Here is a 26,597-nt window from a genome sequence, read left to right as displayed (position 1 = left end):
ATATAAATTATCTTTTGATAAACTATTTATAAAACAAATACAGAAACTTATGGATAATTATCAACAAAATATTCTATATAATTTTAATATGTCATTGCTTGCCTTCCACGCAATTTTTAAAAATGTTCTAAACCATATTTTATTAAATTTTTTTTTTTATTTTATTTAAATATTAATCATTTTTATAATTTGTCTCCTATTTGTATTAAAAAAAAATTATCAATAGTATTTTAACTTTATTAATAAAATTAATCAAAAGAATATTTCCGTATGTACAGTATAATATTTTGTTAAATATTTTATTTGTATTATAATAATTTTATAAATATTTATGTAATTTTTTAATTACAATTTAATATATTATAACACAAATTTAATGTTAAAAAAACTGAAATATATAACTTTAATTAATGTAACATATTTTAAGATACTTAATATTATATATAAAAATTGTTAGTATATTTAATTTAAATAATAATTATTAGATATCAATTAATTCCAATTAATAACAATAAACAATTAATTTTAAGAACAATTTATTAATAGATTATTTTATAATTTAATAATAATTTTTTATTTATATTGTTGATATCATAAATAGGCAACAATATTCTTTATTATTACGTTAAAAGGAAACATTTTGTGTTACTACCGGTATAATAGATAATTCTCCTGTACTATATTTGATCAACTTTAAAATAAAAAGAATTATATTATCATCAATTAACTTATCATAAGTTTTTCTATTATTATTGTATTGTTTTTTATTATTTATTAACCATATCTCATTCTTCAAGTATCATTTTAGATAATATATCTATATTATGACATATAAAAGTTTAGGAAATATTAATGATATAAAAAAAAACGTTAATGGTAAATTTTTTGAATTTCTAATTAATAAAATTTTGATTATCATAATGATTGACATAAAAAATTAATATTTCTTTTATATTTTTTAAAACATAGTTTAAATAAAAGAATTTACATACTCTGTATGATAACAAATTTTATTTTAAAAATTAATATAAGTATTTCCTGTTAAATACTATAAAATGTAAAATTTTAAAATTAAAATGATAATATGTATTTATGATTCATATTTTAAATATCATTCAAATAATATATGGCATTCCATTTTTATTAATTCATACCTATTTTATTATTTATCTATTTATAAAAATATTTATTGAAAAGAACAAATACTACAATAATAAATTTTATCCATTTATGTTTTTAAAAGGTATTGTTGAAGTTATTGAACTAATAACTAAAATGATATTTGAAAAATTAGGTAGTTTTGGATTTTTGACAAAATTATATCAAATTTTTCCATTTTTAAAACTAATTATTTTATTTGAAATTAACACTCTAAATATATTAATTGTTAATACAACAAGTGTTATATCAATTAATAGATATATTGCATGTGCATACCCTTTTAAATATAAAATATATTTTGAACCATCTATTGTTAGAAAAATAATTTTCTTTTTATTAATATTTTCTTTTATATTAAATACAATAATAACAATGTTTACCAATCAAAAAATTCCTACTACTTCAAATAGTACTTTAATTGTACAAATGTCAAAAAAAAGTTTTCAACCTGCTACAATTGTTTTAATTATAGGATATTATGTACCATTCTCATTTATCATATTAATTTTTAATATTTTATTAATATTTAAAATGAAAAAGAAAGATTTTAAAAAAACAACAGCAAAAATGAATAATTCATTATTATTTTATAATCTTTTTAATTTAATGAATTGTCTTATAATGCTTATTACACTTTTTATATTGACAGCAAATAGTTTTTTTCATTTTATTGAAGACAGATTGACAATACAATATTTTCAATCAATGTCATTTGAATTAGGTACATATGGATCATTTTTTGCCTCATTATTATTAAGGTAAGAAAAAATTAATTTTTTTATTATTTATTAATTTTATAGTCCTCAATTACGTAGTGTATTTTATAAATCATCAAAAGTTAAGGTATCTGATACACATATTACTTCAAATAATATTGGAAATCATTTTAAAAGAAATTTTCATTCAGTTTCTCGTAATATTCATTAATTGTATAAATGATTTTTATTATTTTATTAAATTACCTAAAAAATGTACATATATATTTATTGTTAAAATACTTTGAAATTTTTTTATAACTATTGTTTTACAATAAAAATAATATATTTTTAATAGTTTTACTATTTAACAGGAAGGATATAAAAAAAAAAGAAATTTTGATTACTTTATTTTGGGAAATACTTATAATAATAATATCAAATATATATTTTTTTATTTTTACAATATTTAACAAATTGCTTGCAAGCTAAAATAAAATTAATAAGAAAAAATTATAATTACTTTTTTTTATGCAATAAGATAATTAATAAAAATTATATTAAAAAAATATTTTTTTTTCTTATCATCATCTATCTAAATTATTATCACAAAACAATTATCAGTATTATTATAAAAATTAAAAATCTAAAAAAAAAAGATAGAAAACAACAAACAATTACTTAAACTTTTATATGAAATAACAATAAAATTAATAGAAATAAAAAATTATAGATATTAAATTTTTAATAACTTTTTTTATTAATATTTTTCAATGACATTTTAAATCTCCTTCTTATTATTTGTTATTATTAAATCAAAGTACAAACATACTTAAAGTACTTTCCTTATTAATCCACGAAAAGAATATTAAAAAAATTTTTACATATAATTGGCAAAATAAAATCTAAAAAAAAAAACTGTTGAAAAATGCACTAAATCATTTTTATTGAAAATATAACAGTAGTTACACAGCAATTATAATAATAGCTAGAAACATTATTTTATTCATATCTTTATAATAAAAAAAAATGTTAAAGATAAAATTTAAAAAAAAAATAATATTTTACTTTTGAATGTTAAAATTAAACTCTATTATTTTAAAAGTATTATTATATATAAGCCATTACTTTATACATTTAAATAAATTTTTTTTTTTCGTTTTTATTTTTTATTTTAACTTATATACATTTTTTTTATTATAATTTTTAATGAAAAAAAAATTTGGTTGTTAAATATTGTTTTGTACATATTATTAAAATTTGTTAGTAAAAATATTTAAAAATAACGAAACAAAAATAGTTAATTATTTAATGCTAGAAAAAAGTTACAAAAATTTTGTGAATATAAAAATATTATTTTTAAAATAAAATTAAATATAGCAAAAATAGAAATAACAAGACTTGTTAGTCAAATGTTTGAACTTTGTATATTTATTTTATATAAATTCTTTATTTGAAAATGAACTTCCTGTTTTTTATTTAATGCCAAAATTATTTATGCATAGTTAAAATAATGTTTTATATGAACAAATATACAGTTTTATTCATTCTTTTTATATTAGTAAATATTTATCTATTTTTTTTTCTATGCCGAATTATTTTTAGTTATGGATGAAGATTTTTTAATAAACAATGAAAATTTTCATAAAATTGGATTAGCATTTGTCACTATAAGCTTTATACTTGCTTTTATTATTCTTGTTAAAGTATTTTTTACATTACTTTTTATTAATCTTCAACAAAAATATACTACTAAAATTGATGGATTTGTCTTTGAAGAGGCTAAAGATTTAGATACACCAACAGAATCCTGGCTATCAATTGATGTTGAAAACGACGATCCATGTGTTATCGAAACAATTGTTTAATCATACTTTTGGGTATTTTTTTTTATATAATATTAAAATTAATAGTCTAGAAAGTGACAAGAATATCAAATATTAAATAAATTTTATTTATCTATAAATATATATATTTTTAATAATGAACAATTTACAAATGGAAAATTTATATACTTTAGAATATATTTTATGTATAATATCTATATTTTTTGCTGGATTTAGTTTTATTTCTGCTACAATATTATTAATAAGAATAATTTATCTACTTCTTTCATTAAATAAAACTAAGAAATCAAATAATATTAGAAGAATTAATAAAGTTGTAACGAAATATAGTTATACTACTGAAGCAAGTGTACTTACTTAGAAAAAAATATTTTTTGTCTCTCCGTGTATTATCTAAAACTGTTAAAATAAAAAGAAACAAAGTCAAAAATAATAAAATATAAAAACAATTTTTTAAATAATACTAATTACTCTATTGTTAACGGATTAACAAACTAATAAACAAAATACAAAAACTATTACTTTTGTTGATTGTTTTTATTATATATTATAAATATTAATATATATTTCAAAAAAATTTTTTTTATTAAGAAAAAAATAGTAGATGTTATTGATACTAATTCTATTGAAGAATATATTGTGAAAACTCTAAATATTACAAAAAAAATTTAAGATAAACTTAAACAATTATTTTATATGAAAAATAATGTACTTTGACACTATAAAGAATGAATATTCTATTGAAAATATTCTTGCTATTGTTTTTATACCATTTGTTTTAATGACTCTTTGTATAGGAATCTCTTTGATTATATCTAAGTTCTTTTATCTCAAGGGAATAGAAGACAATACTGTAAATTTTAGTGGTCTTTCATTAAATGATTCGGAACAACAAAATTTTGAAATTAATATATTTTAACATTCTATTAAATTTTTTTTTATTAACAAAAAATATTATAAATACAAAACTTTTATTTTTTTTTAAAATAAATAAATATGATTTAAAGATTTTTAAATAATTAATTTTGATACTTCAACATTTAGTAAAAAAATTATTATAAAGATAATATTTTATATGTATTTATCAACAAAAAAAAATATTATTTAAGTTATTTTAAATAGTTGTACTTTATGATTAAAAAAAAGACTTTTAAAAAACTAAAAATGTTACTTTACATGCCATATTTTGTGTATTTTTTATTTGATAAATAATTATATATGAAGAATTGCAATTAAAAATTCTTCCTTACCACTATGAGTGAAAAGAAATAAAAATAACATGATGAACCAAAATTGTCTAACAATCTTTTATTTAATTTTTTATTAATTATTTTCTAATAATTTATTTCTTCACTAATAAAGTAAATAAATATTTTAAAAGCATTTTTTTTAGTAAAATCTTATTTTAAATAATAATACAATCAACATTACATTTATTAAAATAATATTATAAGTTATTAAAAAAATTTTTTTCTTTCTTAATTGAAAATAAAATAAAAATTAACAAAATATTTACGTATAAATAAATATTTTAATGTGTTACAAAATATTAAAATATTATAAACAAAAAACATTGTTAATTAATTATTATTATACATTCATTTATCTTTCAATTATAGAATTAATTTTTCAAAAAAATATTTTTTTTTTCCTTACCAACAAAAATATTTGTATCAAATTTAATATACAACAAACATTATATATTAAAATTAATTATTTTTAAAAAAAAATAGTATTAAAAATATTTTTTTTATTAACTTTAAAAAATAAAAAAAAATTATATCCCTTTTAAAAAAAAATCATTTTATAAAGTTATAAAGTAAAGTTCCACCTAATAACTTAAAAAATCCCAACGGTCATTAATTATCTTTAACTACCATAATAATAATGATAAAACTTTTAAATTATATTTTATAGCTTCTTTTGGGTAATTGTGAAATGAAACCACATTATGATCTTATCCCTTTAAAAATATAATCATTTTAAAAATAGTATAATTCTAATAATAAATGAAGTATGGAGTAAAATTTAATTAACTTTCATTAGTCAATTTTCTTTTATAAATCATAATGAAAAAATAATTTTTAATTTTTGAAAAAGGAAAAAATTTTTTTAATTTATTTTATTTTTAAATTTAATTGTTTATTAATAAAACATTTATGAATCATTTTATGTTTATATTTTATTGTAATTAAGTTACATTTATATGACAATCAAATCATATTATTTTATAATAAAAAAAGTTATAATATCTGAAATGACAATAATAAAAAAAAAATTATTTGTAATTTTTCCCTTAGTTAAATTTAACATAGAAATCATATTACCTCTTTCAATCGTCTACAAAATCTCATTAAATCTTCTCCTCCCAATCTTATGAAATCTCTCCTGGGAAATCACAGAAAGTTTCTAGTTAACTAGAAAACAAAAAGTGTATCTTCTCAAATTAGCTAATAATGATAAGTTAGTAAGAGGAAAACAAAAGTTTTCTCATTTCATTCTTTTTAAATTATATATATTTAGCGTAAATTGTAGTAGATGGTAATGTTAATCTCTTTTATATGACTTTATATACATTTGAGAGAAACATGATTTATGACAACATGGTATATGGTTATATGATGATGGTCTATGACAACTAAAATCATCTACCCAACTGACTTTAATACAATTTTTAATAGTCTCAATATGGCATTTCTTTTAATTATTTAATTATACAATACTATAACCTCTTGTAATTCAATCCCTCAAAAAGTTCACTTTTGAATGTTAAATAATTTAAAAGAAAGTTAAACTTCTGAATATCAATTATGTGTAGTAAAATATTACAAGAAGAAACTTTAATTAAATTTATCATTCACAACTATATTAAGAATTAATTAAACAACAAAAATTGCTATTTATTATTTCCTTACGAATAAATTTGATGTACAATTAATATACTTCAAAATGTTTAAACACATCATTCAAATTAATACTTAATTTAACCTTTCAATTATATACTTTTTTAAATAATTTTTTTATTATTATTAATATTATGATAAAAAAAAAATTTATAAAAAATATATATACATATCATTCCCTTTTAATATAACAATTTCTTCTTTTTTTTTTTATTATAAATTTGATAAAGAAAATATAAAAACAAATGTTTTGTCATAATGTCACCTTCTCCAATGACAAATTTGGTTATACTTTTAAGGTTAAGAGGTAGAAATAAAGTGTCTATTGACATGCAAAATCTCTAACAACTATCTTTATAAAATATTATATTCAACAAAAAAAAAAAAAAAGTTATCTCTATTTCTATAAAAATATAAATATTATATGTTTTAACATCTCTTACAAAATGTAATATGAATCTTAACATAAAAATTTAATATTCATTAATGTCACTGATATATTAATTGTTTTACAGTACTTTGAAAAAAAATAAATTTTTAACTTGATGGTTGTAACACGCAATTATATATAATATTTAATATTAACAAATCATAAGATAAAGATTGACAAGAAGTTATCTTTTTCAAAATAATATTAAAAGAAGGAAGTTTATTAAATTTTTTAATCAAATCACCAAATGAATCTTTGTATAAATGACAAATCCTACAAATATACAACTTTAATTAATATTCTACCAATCTCTTTGTAAAAAGGATTTTTGACTAATCTTAAAATAATTTTCATGACATCCATCAATTATATTAAATGTTACTAAGAATAAAATTTAAATTCTTTTTGGTAATAAAATATATCATGAATATTAATTTTATAAAGATAAAATAATTAAAACCTGACGACAGATTTTTATTTTATTATCTCTTTTTACCTTTTTTTTTATATGGTATTTGATATTATTTTTCATTACTATTCCCTTATATATATTTATTAAAATGTTAAATAAAGAGAAAATAAAAATATAACTTCATTTCATTATAGTTAGATTCCTTATTTATCACTTCATTTAAAAAACATTCCCGTCACTTTAATGATGAAATTAAGATATCTCTTATTCATATATAACTAATCTCCCTCTTTCTTTTGTCTCATTTCTTATCTCTCGAGGATACTGCTAATAATTTAAGTTATCCATTCATAAAAAATGATACCATCTTCTTGACATATTTGTTTATATATAAAAATTCATTACATTTCACAGAAATTATAATGTTAATATTAAAAAAAAATAATATATATATTTTTATGCATTCATAGTTCCAAAAAATATCAAAGAAAAGATATATTAATTTATTAACAATTTTATATATTCTGGAATACTGTAGTATATTTAATAGTGATTATATTCATTTTTGTCAATAAAAAAAAATTGATTAATTCTTTTATAAAGAAGATTTACACTTTCTTTTAAATAATACTTTTTTTTTGGCAATTATCTTTTTTGACTATATACATATATAAAAATATATATATAATATTATATATTTATATTTGTACACATTAGATATTTCAAAACTTGACACCGGAATGTAACTTTTTTTTTTCAATAAAATAAAAAAAAATTTTTTTAATCTTTTTTCAAAATAGTATTTGGGTAAAACAATAAAAAAAAATGTATCATGATGTAACTGAAAGATTGTGACTTGAATCTTCAGGTTTTAATGTTTTTCCAAAAATTTCTTTAAAAAATATATTACTTTCTAGTGTTGAAAGAATTGAATTATGTGATAATGGGTATGTTCCTTTAGGTTGTTCATGAAATAAAAAGTCATTACCAGTAATATTATTGATGAATTGTGTCATTGGATTTATTGATGTTGACGATGATGGTGGTGGTAATAAATGTATTGTATCTTTTTTATTATTAGTAGAAAAATTAATATTTTCAGATCCTAATGATGGATGTTGTTTAGAGATTCCTGTATTATGGTCATTTGTATGATGTGTTTCTGTATGCCTTCTTCTATCAACTTTTCTTTGAAATGTCCTTCCACATATTTCACAAGCAAATGGTTTGTATCCTGTATGTTTTCTAGTATGTGTTATTAAATTAGAAGATTGTGAAAATGCTTTCCCACAAACTGTACATTTATGTGGTTTTTCACCTAAAAAAATTTTAATTATTTATAAAACTTTTATTTTATTATTATATACCTGTATGAATATAGGTATGCTTTTTCATATCAGATTTTTGATGAAATCTTTTTCCACAATATTCACATGGATATGGTCTGGTATCTGAATGTATTAAAAGATGTGTACTTAAAGTAGAGGAACGTTTAAATGTTTTTCCACATTGTTTACATTCAAAATGTTTACTATAAATGTCAGAATTTGAAGATATATTAGAGTCTGTTGTTGTTGTTGATGTTATACAAGATTCTTTTAAATTTTCTTCTTTTAATGTTTTACGATTTAAATATCCGTCATCAATTGTAAGTCCAGATTTTATTGTTTCATCAATTTTTGGTGTTGTTTTAGGTAATGTAACAATATTTAATGATGGAAATAGATGTTTAAAATTATTTACATTCCATGGATTTTGGAGAATCATTGAAGAATCTATATTTGATGATAATTGTAAAGGTGTTGAAATAAGTGGATTAATTACTGGAACTTGTGGTATGTTAAATGGATTACTACCAGTCAATAATGCCAAATTAGACATTGCCAATAATTGTTCAATACTAAAAAGTTGTGCCATTCCTGATGTTGTAGTTTGATTATAAAATTTAAATAATTTCTCTGTAACTATATATATTACAGTTATATATAAGAAAAAAAAAAATTTTTTTTTATATGTTAAAAGAAAAATCTGCACCAATCACAGCTTTGTTAAAGAGGTGGAGTTTAAAAAGTTAAGTGCGGAGATATATAAAGAGAATAAGTAATTATAAGGAAAATGACTTTGTAACCTCAGTAAAAGGAAAAGCAATTAGGAGGAGTCAATTAATTTTTTTTAACATTAAAAACAAACCGCAATTGATCAATCAAAATTATATGATGTCTTTTATTATTAAACAAAAATAGAAAAAAGCCTTGGTTTTGATAAACTTGATAAATGAACATTTTTTATAATTAAAATAGAAAATTATTTATAGTGTTAGGACATTGAAAGTATTAGGGAGATGATAAATTATGAATCTGCCGGCAATGTCAAAGCCTCCCAACCATGAATTGAATGATTTTAATATTAAACTTCTGACACATCATTTTATTTTGGTTCACTAATAATACATATTATATCTTTAATATTTAAATACTATATATATATATATAATATAAAAGAATAATCAGTTATAGGAAGAGAGAATATCTACTTATCAATTATTATAAATATTACTTTATACTTTTAAAGTATAAAAGGTAATAGTAGAAAAATTGAATGTGATTATATTTCAAGCAAATATATAAAAGTAATCATGGGAGTGAAGTATGGTGGAAGAGTAAAGATTGTTAATGGATTTCAATTTACCTAAGACTAACAGCTGGTAATGAAGAAAAAAAAAATAGATTCAGGTGAGAATATGAGTGTTTAGATATAGATAAATAATGTAAACAAATAGTCTGGGAGTGAAGTGTTTTATACATTTATGCCATTTTAACCATTACATTGAAAATAGATAACTTACCAAATTTAGGGATATTATTTAATGGTGAATTTTTATCATTACAAATTTTATTTATTTCATTAATACTTGAAGTTTCATTAATTTTTTCATTATTTGATTTTTTTTGTTCATCTTTAATATTAAAAGGTGTTTGATTAAGAATATTTTCAATAGAATATGAATTTTTAATACCATTATTAGAAGAATTATTTTTGGAATATGGAATTTCTGACATTTCGTATATTAAGGAATAACTTGACAAAATTAATATAATTCTATTCTACTTTTAAATTTAGATAAGTGAGTAGAGAGTGTAAAGAAGGAAAAAAAAATTATATAGATGAATGTTGTTAGTTTCTCCTGATGGCAATAAGTTTAGAAGAGATTGTCAGAGAAAGGATTTTAAAAAGATGGGAGGAGATATAATAAAAATCTATTTGTGAAAATATATACAATGAATAAACTATAACTAAAGGCGTAAATTTTTAATTCTCTAATAAGTCTCCGATTGGATAGTTATTGAAATGATAAATTATACCATAAAGGGCATTAAATATAAAATGAAACAATATTAATAAGAATATTAAAAAAAGCAATCTTCTTTTTTGTGATTTTTAAAAAGCATTTATTTTTGTATAATGATATAACCATAAACACATAATTTTTTACATATTAATGTTATATCTTTGCAATGGGATTTATAATTTTATATATAATATATATTTTAATATTCATTCAATTTTTTAGTTATGAATCTTCTATTTTTACCCATGGGATTTATCACCAAAGATTTTATGAGATTCATCAAACCACAAAATTCATTGTTTTGTTATTTCAAATTTTCATTACATATTGATAGTTTCATTTTTATTTCTTTATCACAATATAGACCTCACATCAAATCATACAAAAGCTTATAATTTTAAAATTCATGAAATATTTGTTGTAAGACAAGTTTATGAGTTTTAATTTTAAGACACGCAACTACATTTAAATATATGAATGTATCATTATATAGATATTAAAAAATAAATTTATTGATAGATATAAATATATATAAGATGATAAATCTATGTTTTTATTTTTACAAAAAGTTCAACTATCCTTATCACAACAATTTGACGGATGGTTTAATGTCAATGGATTGTTTATTATATTTTAGTAATATAAAAACAATAGTTAATATATAATTATGGAATAGATGAGCCAGCCGGTTGTCTCGGTAGAAAGTTTTTAATACCAATATACATTGAAAGATATGGATAAATAAGTGTTTTGAATTATGTTTTTAGATATAGCAACAGATGGTATGATTACAATTTTCTTTATTTGATAGGATTACATTTGTTTGACAAATTACAGAGTAATCATTAGATAAATTAACTACTAACTTAGATAGACTCTTATTACAAAAAGCATCACACAATCAAATAAATGTGAGAATCAGATGTCCGGTCAAGACAGGTTCAAAGGACCTCCTGTGGTGCATGTTTATACTACTATTAAAAACAAAATGCTAACAAAAATAACATTTAAGTTAAAAAGTTGCAACAATTATATCAGTACCTTCAATCAAAGAAAATCTACCGACTACCGGTTAATAAAATAGTACTATAATTTTAATATTCTCATATTTCACACCTTCTTTTATGATTATCTTTAATAACAATAATAATAATAATAATAATACTATACCATATAGTATGATAATTTAATGTTTTGTCAACAATTAAAAATATTTATAAAAGTCAATTCAAAATTCTTTATGATTTCATCTTTATAACACTATACCTCAACAATATTAAATATAATTTAAAAAAAATAAATAAATAAATAAAGTATTGTAATAATAAATTTATTATTTAATTTATTCCACATCATAAATTATACTAATCCAAGAAATGAAAAAATAAAATACTAATTTAAATTTACATAAATAATCACACTTTTCCTCATTCAATTTCTTGATTTCAATTAACTAATATTGAGGCACAATTACTATATATAATATTTCATGCAGAGATGATTTTCAAATTAACATATTTCACTTATATATCTCATTTATACTTATGACAATATATTTCATCACTAAAATTGATATATACTCATATTAAAAGAAGATAAATTGCTATACGGTAAGAAAAGTATTAATAAGTATTGATAATATAAATTATTATATGACCATAGTAAATCCAATAATATCTGGATAATCTGTTATGTGGTTGAACAACAAATTTACAGTAAATTACTTTATGATAAATTTATATGTTTTTGAGAAATAGTAATATAAAATCCAATTACACTGCGATTAGGCAAATCCTTTAAAGATAGGGTTGAAGATATTATTTTTGTGTGTGAATCTAATTTATCAGAGGATTATTTTATTTATTCAATTTAAATTTAATGATAGAATATTTATATAAGAAAAGTCTAATTATATTTATTCTATAATTGAAGCATTTTATAGGTATCACGAAGAATGTTTTTCTGAATTTTACTCATTGAATTTCGTGGTAATTCTTTTACAAATATTATTTTTTTTGGTACTTTATATCCTGCCAACTCTTCATGACATCTTAATTTAATCAATTTTTCACCTTCTTCATCACTTATATTTATATCATTTTTAGCAACAACACCAATAACACATTCTCCTAAATCAGAATGAGGTAATCCAATAACAGCAGATTCTGAGATAAATGATATATTATCAATAACATCTTCTACTTCTTTTGGATATACATTTAATCCACCAGAAATAATAAGATCTTTATTTCGTCCTAAGATATATAAATAACCATTATTTTTTATTTCTCCCATATCACCAGTGATAAAATAACCATCATCAGTAAATTCTTTTTTAGTCTTTTCGGGATTTTTCCAATATCCTTTAAATAATGAGTTACTTTTTACCTCAATAACATTATTATTATTTATTCTTATTTTAGTATCAGGTAATGGTATACCAACACTTCCTGGAATTTTTATACCATCATAAGGATTTGAAGTAATTACCATAGCTAAAAAAAAATAAATTAAAAATAAAAAAAAAATACATTTATATATATATATATATATATGATTGACAAATTAGGTTTTTAGCATTCCTAAAACTAGTTTAAGTTAATTAAATTCAATTATTTCTTAATAAATACAAATAAATAAACATATTAAAAATTATAAATATTAATTTATAACATACTTTCTGTCATCCCATATCGTTCAACTATCTCACTACCAACAATTTTTTTAAATTCTCTCCAGACAGCTGGTGTTAACGGAGCTGAACCAGAGACAAATAATCTTATATTTGAATGATTTTGTGAAGTAAATTTTGGTGATTTAAGGAGACGTGTATAAAATGTTGGGACACCCATCATTACAGTACTTAATGGAAGATATTTAATAACATCATCAATAGAAAATTTATTTATCCATATCATGGAACTATGTGAAATTAATGAACAGCTGAGAGAAAGAAAAAGACCATGAATATGATAAAATGGTAACATGTGGAGGAGTGTATCATGTGAGGTAAATTTCCATGAGGAGGAAAGATTATTGGCACTTGATATTAAACCATTATGTGTTATCATAGCACCCTTAGGAAGACCAGTTGTTCCTGAAGTATAACATATACACGCAATATCATCACTCGATACAGGTTCTATAGATAAGTCAAATGAGGAATTGATACATTCTTTACCTAATTTATTTTCATCAACAACATGTGGTATAAATGTGGCAAATGTTTTATCCTTCTCATAATCTAATGTCACAAATATTTTTGGTTCTGAATCTTGTACAAAATGTTTTGTCTCTTTTAATGTATACATAGGATTAACTGGTATATAAATTCCACCAAGTCTAAGAGTAGCTAAATATAATGCTAAACTATCAACAGATTTTGATACTCTACATAAAACCCTATCACCTTTCTTGACATTATAAATAGTATTTAAAACATTAGCATATTTTCCCGAAAGAATATTCATATCTTCATAACTTTTAATACCTCCATCTTTTAATTTAAGAAAAGTATTATTAGAATATTTAGATGAGGTAAAATTAATAGCTGATAAAAAATTAGAATTAAATCTTTTTCCAATAAATATCATTTCCTTTAACTAAAAAGTTTATAAAATAAATATATTGGGTTTTTTTCAATTTGATAAGAACAGTTTAAATAAAAAAAAAATTGTTCGTACCAAAGCTGAAAAGTACCAAAATTTTAAAATATTTATAAAAAGTTATTAGAACATTTTTATAAAAAAAAACAACAAATTTTATTATTTTTTTTCTTTGTTTATTTGTTCTCCTGGAAAAGGAAAGAAGGAAAAAATTTAAAAAATGATAACAAAAATGACTAATAAATTAAAATGACAATTTTTGAATCACTAAAAAAAAATGTTCATAGTCTCAACATAAAACATCAAATGAGATAATTTTCAAAATATTTAGTTAGATGACTTTGAACGTCTGTTAACAAATGATATCAAAAGTCTATTTCCAGTAATAACAGCAAAAATACCAATGAAAAAGAGGTATTTAAGGCATTCAAACATATTTAATTGAAGCCAGAACATAACATAAAGACCCATTATTGAAGCAAGTGAAACCGGGAAAAGAAGGGACCAAATATTTCCAGGTATGTCATAAAGATTAACTCCAATTTTCCCCCAAAAAATAAAAAGAAGAAAAGCTGGAGCAATTGTAAGAATGGTAAATAAATCAGAATAAATAGTTGATGGTCTTTTTTCTGGTTCTGGGAAAACATGTTCAAATGTTTTTAACACATTATAATTTATAACTTCTGATTTGTGTTCAGGCTTCCATGGTAAACTTGGAGCATCTATATTAATATCAAATACATGCCATTTTATAGTATTAGAAGCTTTAACATCACCAACAATAAGGAATACCTTGTAAAGTCCTGATATTCCATTAAATTCATTAACTAACAATCTAATACTTCCATCAATACCATACTCAGATGTTTTCGTTTTTGTAGCTGATATAACAGTTTCATGTCCAGATTTTGATTCAACAAACAATAGAGATGTCTGTTGTACATCAATGTTATTTCCATTTATATCCTTAACAGCAAATCTAGCAACAATTTTTTTTGATAAGTCAGCAGACAAAACTTTACCTAATTTGCTACCGCTTTTGACTAATGTCAAATCTTTTGTATCTGATTCTTTTGAAGAAAATACATTTACTTTAAAGTTATCTACCTTAATTTGAGTATATTTCTTAACCTCAAATTCAACACCATCCTTTCCAACATATTTAGAATCTTTAGTTATTGCAGAAATAGCAACTTTGTAAAAACCTGCCTCAGAAATGTCTGTCAAAACTCCCTCAAATTGAACACCATTCGATGAGGAAAGAGGTTTTTTAATCAAAATAACTTTATCATTGGAACCAGTAGTTGAATCTAAAGAAACAGTTACTCCTGGAATGGGTTTTCCAAATACATCACTAACACTAATTTTTATTTTTGACGTTTCATCAAGTCCAACTGGTGTAAGCATCTTAAATACAACTGGTACTTCAAATGGATTTGATGACAATGTTTGTAAGGCAGATAAAAGAAGATATAAACTTCTTTCATGTTGAGCATTTTTTCTATCAAGAAGATAATTTGTAAACTTAACTACAGCATCATTTTTCAAACCTGGATTCTTTCCAACATTTTGGGATAATGTAAAAATTGATTGAACTACAAAAGCTGTAGTAGAAAGGCCACTTTCATATTGTAAAACTCTCTTATCAACTTCATCAGCCTGAGCTACCAAGTCATTAATTTTCCCATGATAAAGAAGAGCCTCATTTTTGGGTAATGTAGAGGCAATTGAAAACAAATATACAAGTGTCTGTGAATTTGCTCCTTTCAATAATGTAGTTAAAGCAGCCTTAAGTTTTGTTTGATCAATTTTTATAGCTAATTGTTTTGCACTAAAGTAAGCATGATAGACAGAGATAACATTTAACTTTGAATCAGTAATTGCCTTATCAATAAGATCATTTGCATTACCAATTGTAGATAAAGCACAATTTGGAAGAGAAGCTGCTAACTTTGAAACGTAATATAAAGTTTTAACATCACTTATTGAAATTCCTTTGACTTTTTCACAAATAGCCTAAATAAACATATTAACAAGAAAAAAGTTTTTATTATATTACTTTTCCTTTAACAGCATCAACATCATGACCAAGTAATTTAAGACCAGCAATTGTATAATATGTGGTAGATATATCATCGGGTTTAGCTTTTCCTAGTTCTTCAAAAGTTGCCTTCGCAATTAATTTATCTTTATCAGAAAAAATTTGGGAAACAAATGTTCCACTAACTACTGATACGATTGCCAATGTTAAAACGGAAAATAGAACCCGCATTATGTAATCTAAAACGTTAATACATAAAGATAAAATAAATAATATATCAAAAAAAAATTAAAAATTTTTAATATAAATAAATAAACTTATTTTAAAAATAGTTCAAATACAATTTAATACATAATTATTGGTTAATTATTAAAATATATATCAAGTATTATGATGTGTTAAAAAAAGCTCCAACTCAAAGCATGTCTTCTTACACTGATAACCTTGGAAAAGTGTATACTGGAAATTGTTATTAAATTTTTGTTTGTAAAATTTATTCTTATCAAATGTGTTTATAATTGTTGATTAAAGAATCAATTATTTTTAAAGCTTACAATTTGTTTTTTTTTATTTTAAATTGTGATGTCCGGTACAAAAGAATACTACTTTGCTATAGTTGGTCATCAGGATCAACCATTATTTGAAATGGATTTTCCAGTAGTAGATGGTAAAAAGAAAAAAGAAAACGAGAATCGTCATTTAAATCAATTTATAGCTCATGCATCATTGGATGTTGTGGATGAGTTAATAAAAACATCACCAAATATGTATCTTAAGGTTAATTTCATTAAATATTAATGAAGTAAACATTTTTTTTTAGTGTATAGACAAATTTAATGAATGGAATATTAGTGTTTTTGTTACTGCTAGTAGAATTAGATTTCTAATATTACATACTCATAAAAACGATGATGGTATAAAACAATTTTTCCATGAAATGTATGAAACATATATAAAATATTTAATGAATCCATTTTATGAAATAAATACAGCTATAACTTCTTTTGCCTTTGAAAATAAGGCATTATTTTTTGGGAGAAAATATTTAAGTTAATTTACTAAATTATTATATTATACTCTTTATTACTGTATATATTATTTATAAACATTTTTAAGTTAAAAAAAAGATTTTATTTATCATTAATTGTTAATTTCTTTGATTATTTATATCTATAAAATGTTTGCGATATAAAAACTATAACACATTATTTGTTATCAATTGGAAAACTTTTTATTGATGTATACTACCACTACTAGCATAAATGTTGCATTTACATAAAATTATTGAATCTATAATAGTATACATTTTTTCTATGTAATTTATAAAAAGTTTAAAATGGAAAATAGAGTAAGTTTTGGTTTGTTATTTTTAAAAATTAAATTATAAAAATAAGTTAAACTATAAAACATTTTGACATGTTGGAAGAATTGATTGGAAAAAAGACGCAGCATCGGGATACTTTAGTAGTGTAAATAAGCCAATATGATTTTATAAGTTATCACGTTTAGCATTAACCATTATCCTTAGAAAATATTTTTTTAATTTTATGATATTAAAATAATTAATAATTTTTTTTCTCTCTACATAAATTAAGTATTTATTTTTTTTAATTAATTTATTAAAATTAACGAGAAAAAAGAAAAAATGTACATTTATTTTATTGTGATTAAAAGTTATGGTAATTGTTGATAATAAATTTATACATGAATAATTGTTCATTTTTTATTTATGTAAAAAAATTATGTTATGTATTTTAATAACTTATTAATATATATATTAGATTAATTTTAAAAAAGCATAAATTAGCTTTAAAAAATTACCCAAACAAAAATATTTTTTTTGTTGAAATAGCAATAAGTATTAATTATAAAAATATATAAATTTATCCTTTATATAAGTTTAACTTGAGATACATTAGAATAATTTATTTCTATATCTATAAATATCTAATTTACATTAAAATTTTTCTAGATTGGTATGACATCTAGTATTTTGTCTTTTGGTCAAAATGAACAGCTGCCATTTATAATACGTCAAAAAAGTGTTACAAGTAAATATAGTATAACTAAACATATTAGAATGTGGAGATCTTTACATAAATTTCAAAAATTTTTTTTTATTTTAATGATTTTTGGTATAATATATTTTATTGGAAGTTTATTTTTACAAAAAGAAAATATATCAAATAATATAATTGAAAAGAAAGATGACAATGATAGTGCGGGTATTGACTTTGAAGATGATAATAATAATATTGTCATTAATAGTAAGATGGCAGATGAATTAAATAAACGTATTGTATTTGAAGGTTAGTTTTTTTTTTTTAATTATTTTTTTTAATCTTATATATGTATATAAATTTATTTTTAGAGCCTACTAACGAAAAACAGAAAGCTGTACGAGAAGGTTTTAAACATGCATGGAAAAATTATAAAAAATATGCTTGGGGAGCGGATCATTTACGGCCAATTTCAAGAAAATCATCAGACTGGATGTCTTTAGGATTAACAATAGTAGATTCATTAGATACATTATTAATAATGAATTTAGTGGAAGAGTATAATGAAGGAAGAGAATGGGTTAAAGGAAATCTAACTTTTGAAAATGATAAATTTGTTAATTTTTTTGAAACTTCAATTCGTGTATTAGGTGGTTTATTAAGTACATATCATTTAACTGGTGATGTATTATATAAAAAAAAAGCATCTATTCTTGGTGAAAGACTTTTAGGTGCTATTGAAAGTTCAAAAAGTGGCATACCTTATAGTGATGTAAATTTAAAAACAAAAGAAAGTAAAAATCCATCATGGAGTTTAGCTTCTTCATTATCAGAAGTTACATCTGTGCAATTAGAATTTCGAGATTTAGGGAAAGTTACTGGCAATAAAACATTTGAAAATTTAACATTTAACATAAATAATATTATACATGAAGATGGTTGTAAAGAAATGGAAGGTCTTTGTCCAATGTTTATTGATCCAATTACAGGTAAATTTATTAAGGATAGTTCAATTACTCTTGGTGCTAGAACGGATTCATACTATGAATATCTTTTAAAACAATGGATTCAAACTGGTAAAACAATAGATTTTTTAAAAAATGATTTTGTTAAAGCTATGGAAAGTGTTAAAAAGCATCTTATAAGATATTCGGTGCCAAATAAATTTTTGTACATAGGAGAGATAACTTCAAGTAATTCTTTTTATCCAAAAATGGATCATCTTGTTTGCTTTTTAGCAGGAACCTTAGCATTAGGTTATAAAAATGGATTACCTAAAGAATATTTAGATATTGGTATTAAATTAGGTGAAACATGTCATTTATTTTATAAAAATCCAACAGGTCTTGGTCCAGAGATAGCACATTTTAATAAAGAAAATGAAGATAAAGAAGATTTATATATCAAACCATTGGATAGTCATTCACTTTTAAGACCAGAAGCTGTTGAAGGATGGTTTTATCTTTATAGATTTACTGGTGATAAAAAATATCAAGACTGGGCATGGGATATGTTTAAAGCTATTGAAAAATATGCTAAACTTGAAACAGGATACTCTTCAATTGTTAATGTTAAAAAAATTCCTGTTTCATATAAAGATATGATGGAATCATTTTTCCTATCAGAAACGATGAAATATTTATACTTAATTTTAAGTGATGATCAAACTGTCTTATCTTTAGATAAATGGGTATTTAATACAGAGGGGCATCCATTACCAATATATAAAAATTAGTTTAAAGTCATATCACTAAACAAAATTCACCAAAACTAGTCTCATAGTTTTGTAAAACAATTAATACTATGATAATAAGAAAAATAAAAAAATCCAGATAAAAATAATTTTATTGACAAAGAAATAAGCAAAATCAAAATAGGATTTCATTGACAATTAATTATCTTCAAAAATCCAAATTTGAAAAGTTTTTTTACAAAATTAGTTATTTATATATTAGTTTCCTTCATCAAATAAAATTAATAAAAAATGATAAAAATTTATTAAATATGAAAAATATTTTTTTTTCCTTTGTAAATATATTTCTTGTAAATTGTTTAGAATTAAAAATTCATTTAGAAGTGAATAGGTGATAATAGCTAACTTGAATATTTTCTGATAGAACAAAAAAGTTTTGCTATTTAAATATTAACGTTTTGTTAATAATTTTTAAACCATCTGTATACCATAAGAAATTTCACGTATTTAGAAGTTTGAAGAAAAAAATACCATATTTTTTTTATAATCTTAGTTTATTATGGAAAACATATTAAATAATTTTCAATCATAAAAAAAAAATTTTATTTTATTGTATGAGTAAAGAATGAAGTCTTTTCATATTTTTAATATTAAAAAAACGAATGTTAAAAATTAGATAAGCAAGTTTTCTTTAATTATAATTTTATATTTTCTACAAAAGAAAATGGTAATTTTTACCCCATTTCTATAATGAACAACTTTTTTAAAAAAAATAACGTGAAAATAGTTAAATGGTAATATAATAAGCCTTAATTGAGATATGAAGAGCAAGAATAATAGATATTTGAAAAAAATTTCACATTTAAATATATCCGGCTTCATAATAGAAATAATTACAAGTTTTTGAAATCAATTACTAACTGATTGCTATTAAAAATGTATGTTCAAAAATTTTTTTTTTCTTCAACTACTAGTGAGATATAAAAAATGATGACAATGAATTAGGCGCGCAAAAATACCCGACAATATATCTCAAGAACGGTTGAAATTTAGAAAATATTTTCAATGTGGACTATAGCTCAAATGTTTTAAGAAGTCCAGCGCATCTAGTCTCATGCTTCTAGGAACTCATTTACTTGAGTTATAAGTTTCGTACTTGAAACTTTTTTAAGATACATTTTACATCATATCTTGAGATTAAGAAGTCCTGTGAAAACGAGACTAGTCTCATTCAATTTCTCACAAAAATCTGATCTAGAATAGTTGTTTTAATTCTATTATTTTCAATAACATCATAGAAGTCGGATTTTTTCAAAAAATATTCCCCACTTTCGCCTCTAACTTTGACTCATCACAACTTCTCAAGTTTTGCTTTTGATATAGCCTTGATTATATTTAAAATTTATCATTTTTCAAGGGCTATCAGATGAGTGTAGTTTCATATCGAAATTCGAAAAAAAGTTGTTTTTTTAGTACTCAATCTGAAGGTCAAGATTGCATTATTTTGATCAATTGTGAATCTCGGAAAATATTGAAGATTTTTGTAAACGAACGATTTTTTCTAGACTGATTTTTCATGAGAAATCTAATGAAACTAGTCTTAAGGTAATCTGATAAGTTTTAACTGAGATATAAAAAAGTTGGAAACAATGAATATTTAGAAAAAATTTCCGCCTTTTGCTATATCTTGCTTCAAAATAAAGGTATTAACAAACAAATTTCTGGAATCAACTACTATTCAGTTTTCATTTGGGGTCTACGTTCAAACCATTTTTATATCTCTAATAGTTATTGAGATATAAAAAATGATGACAATGAATTAGGCGCGCAAAAATACCAGACAATGTATCTCAAGAACGGTTGAAATTTAGAAAATATTTTTAACGTAGACTATAGCTCAAATGTTTTAAGAAGTCCAGCGCATCTGATTTCATGCTTCTAGGAGCTCATTTACTTGAGTTATGAGTTTCGTACTTGAAACTTTTTTAAGATACATTTTACATCATATCTTGAGATTGAGAAGAGATACGAAGATGAGAGTAGTCTCATTCAATTTCTTACAAAAATCTGATCTAGAATAGTTATTTTAATTCTATTATTTTTAATAACATCATGGAAGTCGGATTTTTTCAAAAAATATTCTCCACTTTCGCCTCTAACTTTGACTCATCACAACTCCTCATGTTTTGCTTTTGATATAGCTTTGATTATATTTAAAATTTATCATTTTTCAAGGGCTATCAGATGAGTGTAGTTTCATTTCGAAATTCGAAAAAAAGTTGTTATTTAGTATTTATGCTGAAGGTCATGTTGGAAATTTTTGGACCATTTGTGAATTTCAGAAAATATTGAAGATATTTTTACAGAAACAATTTATTTCAAACTAATTTTTATAATAAAAATTAAATTGATATGAAAAATAACTTTTTGAAAGAAAAAAAACTTTATTCCTGAGATTTTGTTTCTAATATATAGATTTCAAAAAAGCGATTATTAAAAAAACAAAAGTTTATAATTTGCTTTGTAATAAAACTATTAACAAGATTATTCAGATAAAAATAAAAAAGACTTTGAAGCACAATAATAATAAGATTTGAAAATAAATTTTAAAGGTAGTTATGAAAATTCAAATAAGGTAAAAAATTTTTAAAATATTTACACTAACAATGCTTCTATTAATAAAAGTTAATTTAATCATTCTTAAATTCACTTTAATTTATATGAAAAAACATTATTGAATAAAAATATAAAAAACGACTCTGGAAAAATGAAAATTTATTTGTAAAAATTAACACTTTTGTATGAATAAAAATTTACAATAAATTACTATATAATACGATGATATTAATTTATTAGTATTATTTTCATTTTTTTTAAAGTTTTCAAATACTAATTCATTAAGAAAATAATCTTAAGCTATGTTTTATCTTTACAAGTGCAATTTTATAAAAAACGATAAATATTAATAATTAGTACTTTTATAAAAATGTATGCTTATTTATATTTCTTATTAGAAATATATATTTTTTATTGTACCTCAATTTATGTAGTGTTCTCTATATATAGCAAAAATTTATTTAAAAAAAAACAATATGAGCAGACTATCTTTTATTAAAAAAATCATTATTTTGATTATAATATTTTATTTTTTTATAAAATTTAAATTTTATTTTTTCTAAAATACAAAAAAAAAATAAATATTAACTACCATAAATTTTTGTTTTCTAAAAAAGATAATATATAACTTGTTTTATTTTTAAAATATTTTTATATCTTTATTATACCCTTAATGTTACTTATATCTTATAAATATTTTAATAAAAATTAAGAAAAAAGAATTTCTCATAAGGTTAAAAGCAATATCATATAATTCATATAACATGCCAATTATTAATATAATTATTAAAGTTAATTATAAATATATTTTTCACATGGTAAAAAAAAAAATTTTATACCAACTACAATTTTATATTTTCCATTTTAAGATATAATATTTAAACGACGAAAGATATATTTTATAATTATTATTAAAAAAATATATATGTCTTATAGAAACATAATAATAACATTTTGTATATTATAAATAAATTCTATGATAAAGTTGGATATATTTTATATAAAAGAAATTTTATTTACAAATATTTTAATACAACTATTAATTTGATATAAAAATGGATGATAGAGATAAAAGTAATCATCTTGATAATAATAATGAAAGAAAAATTTATTCTTTAGCTGATATGTATGGTAAAGGTGAATTAATATCATGGATGAAGTATGCTGCTAATACAGGTGATCATTCATTTATTAATGAATGTATTGAAAGCAAAGTAAATAATAATAATATTATGATATATATATTTTTTTTCAGGTTTCTGATTTTATGTATAATAATGGTAAAGGAAAAGTTATGGCAATATCAGAATTAGTAAAAATTAGAAATCAAGAAAGAAATGCAATGTTAGGAGCATTTAGAAAAAAGAAAAATAAAGGAAAAAGTGGTCCAAATATATTAAATGATTTTAATCAAGAAGGTGGACAAAATCAAGGTGATCTTAAAAAAGCTCTTAAACTTTTAGATGGTGGTAAAGGTGGAAAAGGAGATCATAAATATAGAGAAATTGTATGGAAATTAGATGAAAGAGGAACAATGGGAGAAAATTTACTTGGAACATGTCTTATGCAAGGTTCACCTATTCATATGAATATTGCTATTAAATTAGTAAAACAATATCCAGGATTAGTTAATGATATTTTTATTTCTGAAGATTATTATGGTTTATCAGCTCTTCATCAAGCTATTGTTAATGAAGATTCATATATGACAGGATTTTTATTACAAAATGGTGCTGATGTCAATGCCCGTTGTTATGGAGCATTTTTTTGTGCTGATGATCAAAAAAGTGGAAGAACTGATTCATTAGAACATGAATATGTTGATTTACCAAGTAAGACAAATTATACTGGAAGAATGTATTTTGGTGAATATCCATTATCATTTGCTGCATGTACAGGACAAGTTGATTGTTATCGATTACTTAGAGCTAAAAAAGCAGATCCAAATTTAAAAGATACTAATGGTAATACAGTTCTCCATATGACTGTTATTCATGAAAAATTAGATATGCTAAAATTGGCATTTGAAACAGGTGCTAAATTACAAATAACAAATAATCAAAATTTAACACCTTTAACTTTAGCAGCAAAATTAGGTAAAAAAAAAATGTTTGAAGAACTTTTAAAATTAGAAAGTCAAATGATTTGGTCTTATGGTGATGCTAATTGTTATGCATATCCATTAGCTAAAATTGATACAATTGATCAGGAAACTGGAAATGTAAATAATGATTGTGCATTAAGTTTAATTGTTTATGGTGATACACCAGAACATCTTGATTTAATTGATGGATTAATAGAAGATTTGTTAGATGCTAAATGGAAAGCTTTTGGTAGAAGACAATTATTAATTTCATTTTTTGCTTTTCTGTTTTATTATTTATTTTTTTTTATGGCTTTTATGAATAGACCATTTTCTTTTACAACAGCTGTCATTACAGGTGGTAGTATACTTCCAGATGGAAGTCAAAATCCAAATTATTTAAAATATTTTAACACAAGTGATGATAATTGGAAAAATAAAATGAATTATAATAGTTCATATGATTTTGGAATAGATTCTGATGGTATATTTCAAAAAGATTATTTTAAAACAGGACAATGTCATTTATGGAATTATGATATACCACAAGGATTTGGTTATATTCGTTTAGTTTCTGAGATAATTGTTATTCTTAGTGTTTTTGTTCAAATTGGTTTAGAAATTAAAGATTTTCGTCATATGGGAAAAAGAAGATGGTGGCAAATATTAAAAGCTTTTCCAGCAAAATTAGCTTATAAATGTTCATGGATATTAATTTTATCAATGATACCTGTAAGATGTCTTTGTGGATTACATATTTATATGCTTGTATTTGATAATGTATTGGCAATTATTAGTATCCTATTAACTACAATTCATTTTCTTTTTTATTGTAGATCTGTAAAATTTATTGGACCATTTGTTTTGATGATATATACAATTATAGCACAAGATATGGTTCGATTTGTATCAATTTATTTTATATTTCTAATTGGATTTTCACAAGCATTTTATCTTATATTTCTTAGTTGTGAAAGAGAAGATAATATGAATTATAATGGTGAAGTTTTTGAAAATATTGTAGCAGATCCTTTAGAATCATTACAAAGACTTTTTATTATGACTGTAGGTGAATTTATGTTATTTTATCAAACATTAAATAGTTGCCCAAATAAAACAATGAATGTTATAGGAAAAGTATTATTTTTGATTTATGAATTAGGTATTAGTTTGACACAATTTAACTTATTAATTGCTATGTTAACAAGAACCTATGAATCAATTGCTAATACACATAAAGAATATAAAAGACAGTGGGCTCAGGTAATTTTAGCATTAGAAACTTCACTTTCACCAAAAGAAAGATTATTATCAATGTTAAAATATTCAAGACCAATAGGTACTGATAAAAAGAAAAGAGCTTTTGTTGTAAATAAAAAAAATAATTCAACAAATAGTGATGCTAGATCTGAAAAAGAGTTAAAAGCTGAAATAGCAGCAGAAGAGAGAAAAGTTATACTTAAAAAACGTCTTAAAGAAGTTTCTACAGCTTTTATAAAAGGAGTTGACTGTAGACCTATAACTACTGGTAGTTTAAAAGAAAATGAAACATCTAAAAATTCTGTTAATGTTGTTAACACAAAAAAAGTAAAAGAAAAAGAATTATAATAAAGTATAGAAAATTATTAAAAGTAATCATAAATATAATTAGTATGTTATATTTATAAAAGGTGAAAATCATTGAATATTTAAAAATAAATAGACTAATACTTTATTAAAACTAAAATTATTAATCTATCTCATGAATAGATAATCATAGTAA

General features: G+C 21.6%; 9 protein-coding genes across 9 annotated transcripts in view; 5 read left to right on the top strand and 4 right to left on the bottom strand.

The window, feature by feature from the left end:
• The window catches only part of SRAE_2000529300 (ShKT domain-containing protein), a gene marked incomplete at both ends in the record, with an annotated part of 2,050 nt that extends 309 nt beyond the window's left edge, over positions 1–1,741 (bottom strand). Inside the window, one exon of the mRNA XM_024644290.1 lies at positions 1,722–1,741. Coding sequence (XP_024509864.1) covers positions 1,722–1,741 — 20 coding nt within the window. The remainder of the gene's footprint in view (positions 1–1,721) is intronic.
• A 1,722-nt stretch (positions 1,742–3,463) lies between these two features.
• SRAE_2000529200 (Hypothetical protein) lies at positions 3,464–3,724 on the top strand (the record flags this gene model as incomplete). Its single annotated transcript, XM_024644289.1, has 1 exon — positions 3,464–3,724. The coding sequence occupies one exon, from the start codon at positions 3,464–3,466 to the stop codon at positions 3,722–3,724; it is 261 nt and encodes an 86-aa protein (XP_024509863.1).
• A 685-nt stretch (positions 3,725–4,409) lies between these two features.
• Positions 4,410–4,622, top strand: SRAE_2000529100 (Hypothetical protein; the record flags this gene model as incomplete). The annotated part of the gene is made up of 1 exon (XM_024644288.1): positions 4,410–4,622. One exon carries the CDS (start codon positions 4,410–4,412, stop codon positions 4,620–4,622), a length of 213 nt encoding a protein of 70 aa, XP_024509862.1.
• A 3,656-nt stretch (positions 4,623–8,278) lies between these two features.
• SRAE_2000529000 (Zinc finger protein sens) lies at positions 8,279–10,507 on the bottom strand (the record flags this gene model as incomplete). The annotated part of the gene is made up of 3 exons (XM_024644287.1): positions 8,279–8,766; positions 8,816–9,412; positions 10,294–10,507. The coding sequence occupies 3 exons, from the start codon at positions 10,505–10,507 to the stop codon at positions 8,279–8,281; spliced, it is 1,299 nt and encodes a 432-aa protein (XP_024509861.1).
• A 2,210-nt stretch (positions 10,508–12,717) lies between these two features.
• On the bottom strand, positions 12,718–14,390 carry SRAE_2000528900 (Acyl-CoA synthetase family member 3, mitochondrial; the record flags this gene model as incomplete). The annotated part of the gene is made up of 3 exons (XM_024644286.1): positions 12,718–13,292; positions 13,475–13,939; positions 13,979–14,390. The coding sequence occupies 3 exons, from the start codon at positions 14,388–14,390 to the stop codon at positions 12,718–12,720; spliced, it is 1,452 nt and encodes a 483-aa protein (XP_024509860.1).
• A 339-nt stretch (positions 14,391–14,729) lies between these two features.
• SRAE_2000528800 (Dolichyl-diphosphooligosaccharide--protein glycosyltransferase subunit 2) lies at positions 14,730–16,674 on the bottom strand (the record flags this gene model as incomplete). The annotated part of the gene is made up of 2 exons (XM_024644284.1): positions 14,730–16,418; positions 16,462–16,674. 2 exons carry the CDS (start codon positions 16,672–16,674, stop codon positions 14,730–14,732), a joined length of 1,902 nt encoding a protein of 633 aa, XP_024509859.1.
• Positions 16,675–17,025: 351 nt separating this feature from the next.
• Positions 17,026–17,497, top strand: SRAE_2000528700 (Probable trafficking protein particle complex subunit 2; the record flags this gene model as incomplete). Its single annotated transcript, XM_024644283.1, has 3 exons — positions 17,026–17,110; positions 17,159–17,220; positions 17,264–17,497. 3 exons carry the CDS (start codon positions 17,026–17,028, stop codon positions 17,495–17,497), a joined length of 381 nt encoding a protein of 126 aa, XP_024509858.1.
• A 282-nt stretch (positions 17,498–17,779) lies between these two features.
• On the top strand, positions 17,780–20,178 carry SRAE_2000528600 (Endoplasmic reticulum mannosyl-oligosaccharide 1,2-alpha-mannosidase; the record flags this gene model as incomplete). Its single annotated transcript, XM_024644282.1, has 5 exons — positions 17,780–17,791; positions 18,416–18,752; positions 18,815–19,519; positions 19,559–19,636; positions 19,682–20,178. 5 exons carry the CDS (start codon positions 17,780–17,782, stop codon positions 20,176–20,178), a joined length of 1,629 nt encoding a protein of 542 aa, XP_024509857.1.
• Positions 20,179–23,807: 3,629 nt separating this feature from the next.
• On the top strand, positions 23,808–26,443 carry SRAE_2000528500 (Nanchung; the record flags this gene model as incomplete). The annotated part of the gene is made up of 2 exons (XM_024644281.1): positions 23,808–23,966; positions 24,008–26,443. The coding sequence occupies 2 exons, from the start codon at positions 23,808–23,810 to the stop codon at positions 26,441–26,443; spliced, it is 2,595 nt and encodes an 864-aa protein (XP_024509856.1).
• Positions 26,444–26,597: the final 154 nt, after the last annotated feature.

This window comes from Strongyloides ratti, assembly GCF_001040885.1.
Source record: "Strongyloides ratti genome assembly S_ratti_ED321, chromosome : 2".
Classification (NCBI taxonomy): Eukaryota; Metazoa; Nematoda; class Chromadorea; order Rhabditida; family Strongyloididae; genus Strongyloides; species Strongyloides ratti.
This window is presented reverse-complemented; position numbering and strand designations above follow the sequence as displayed.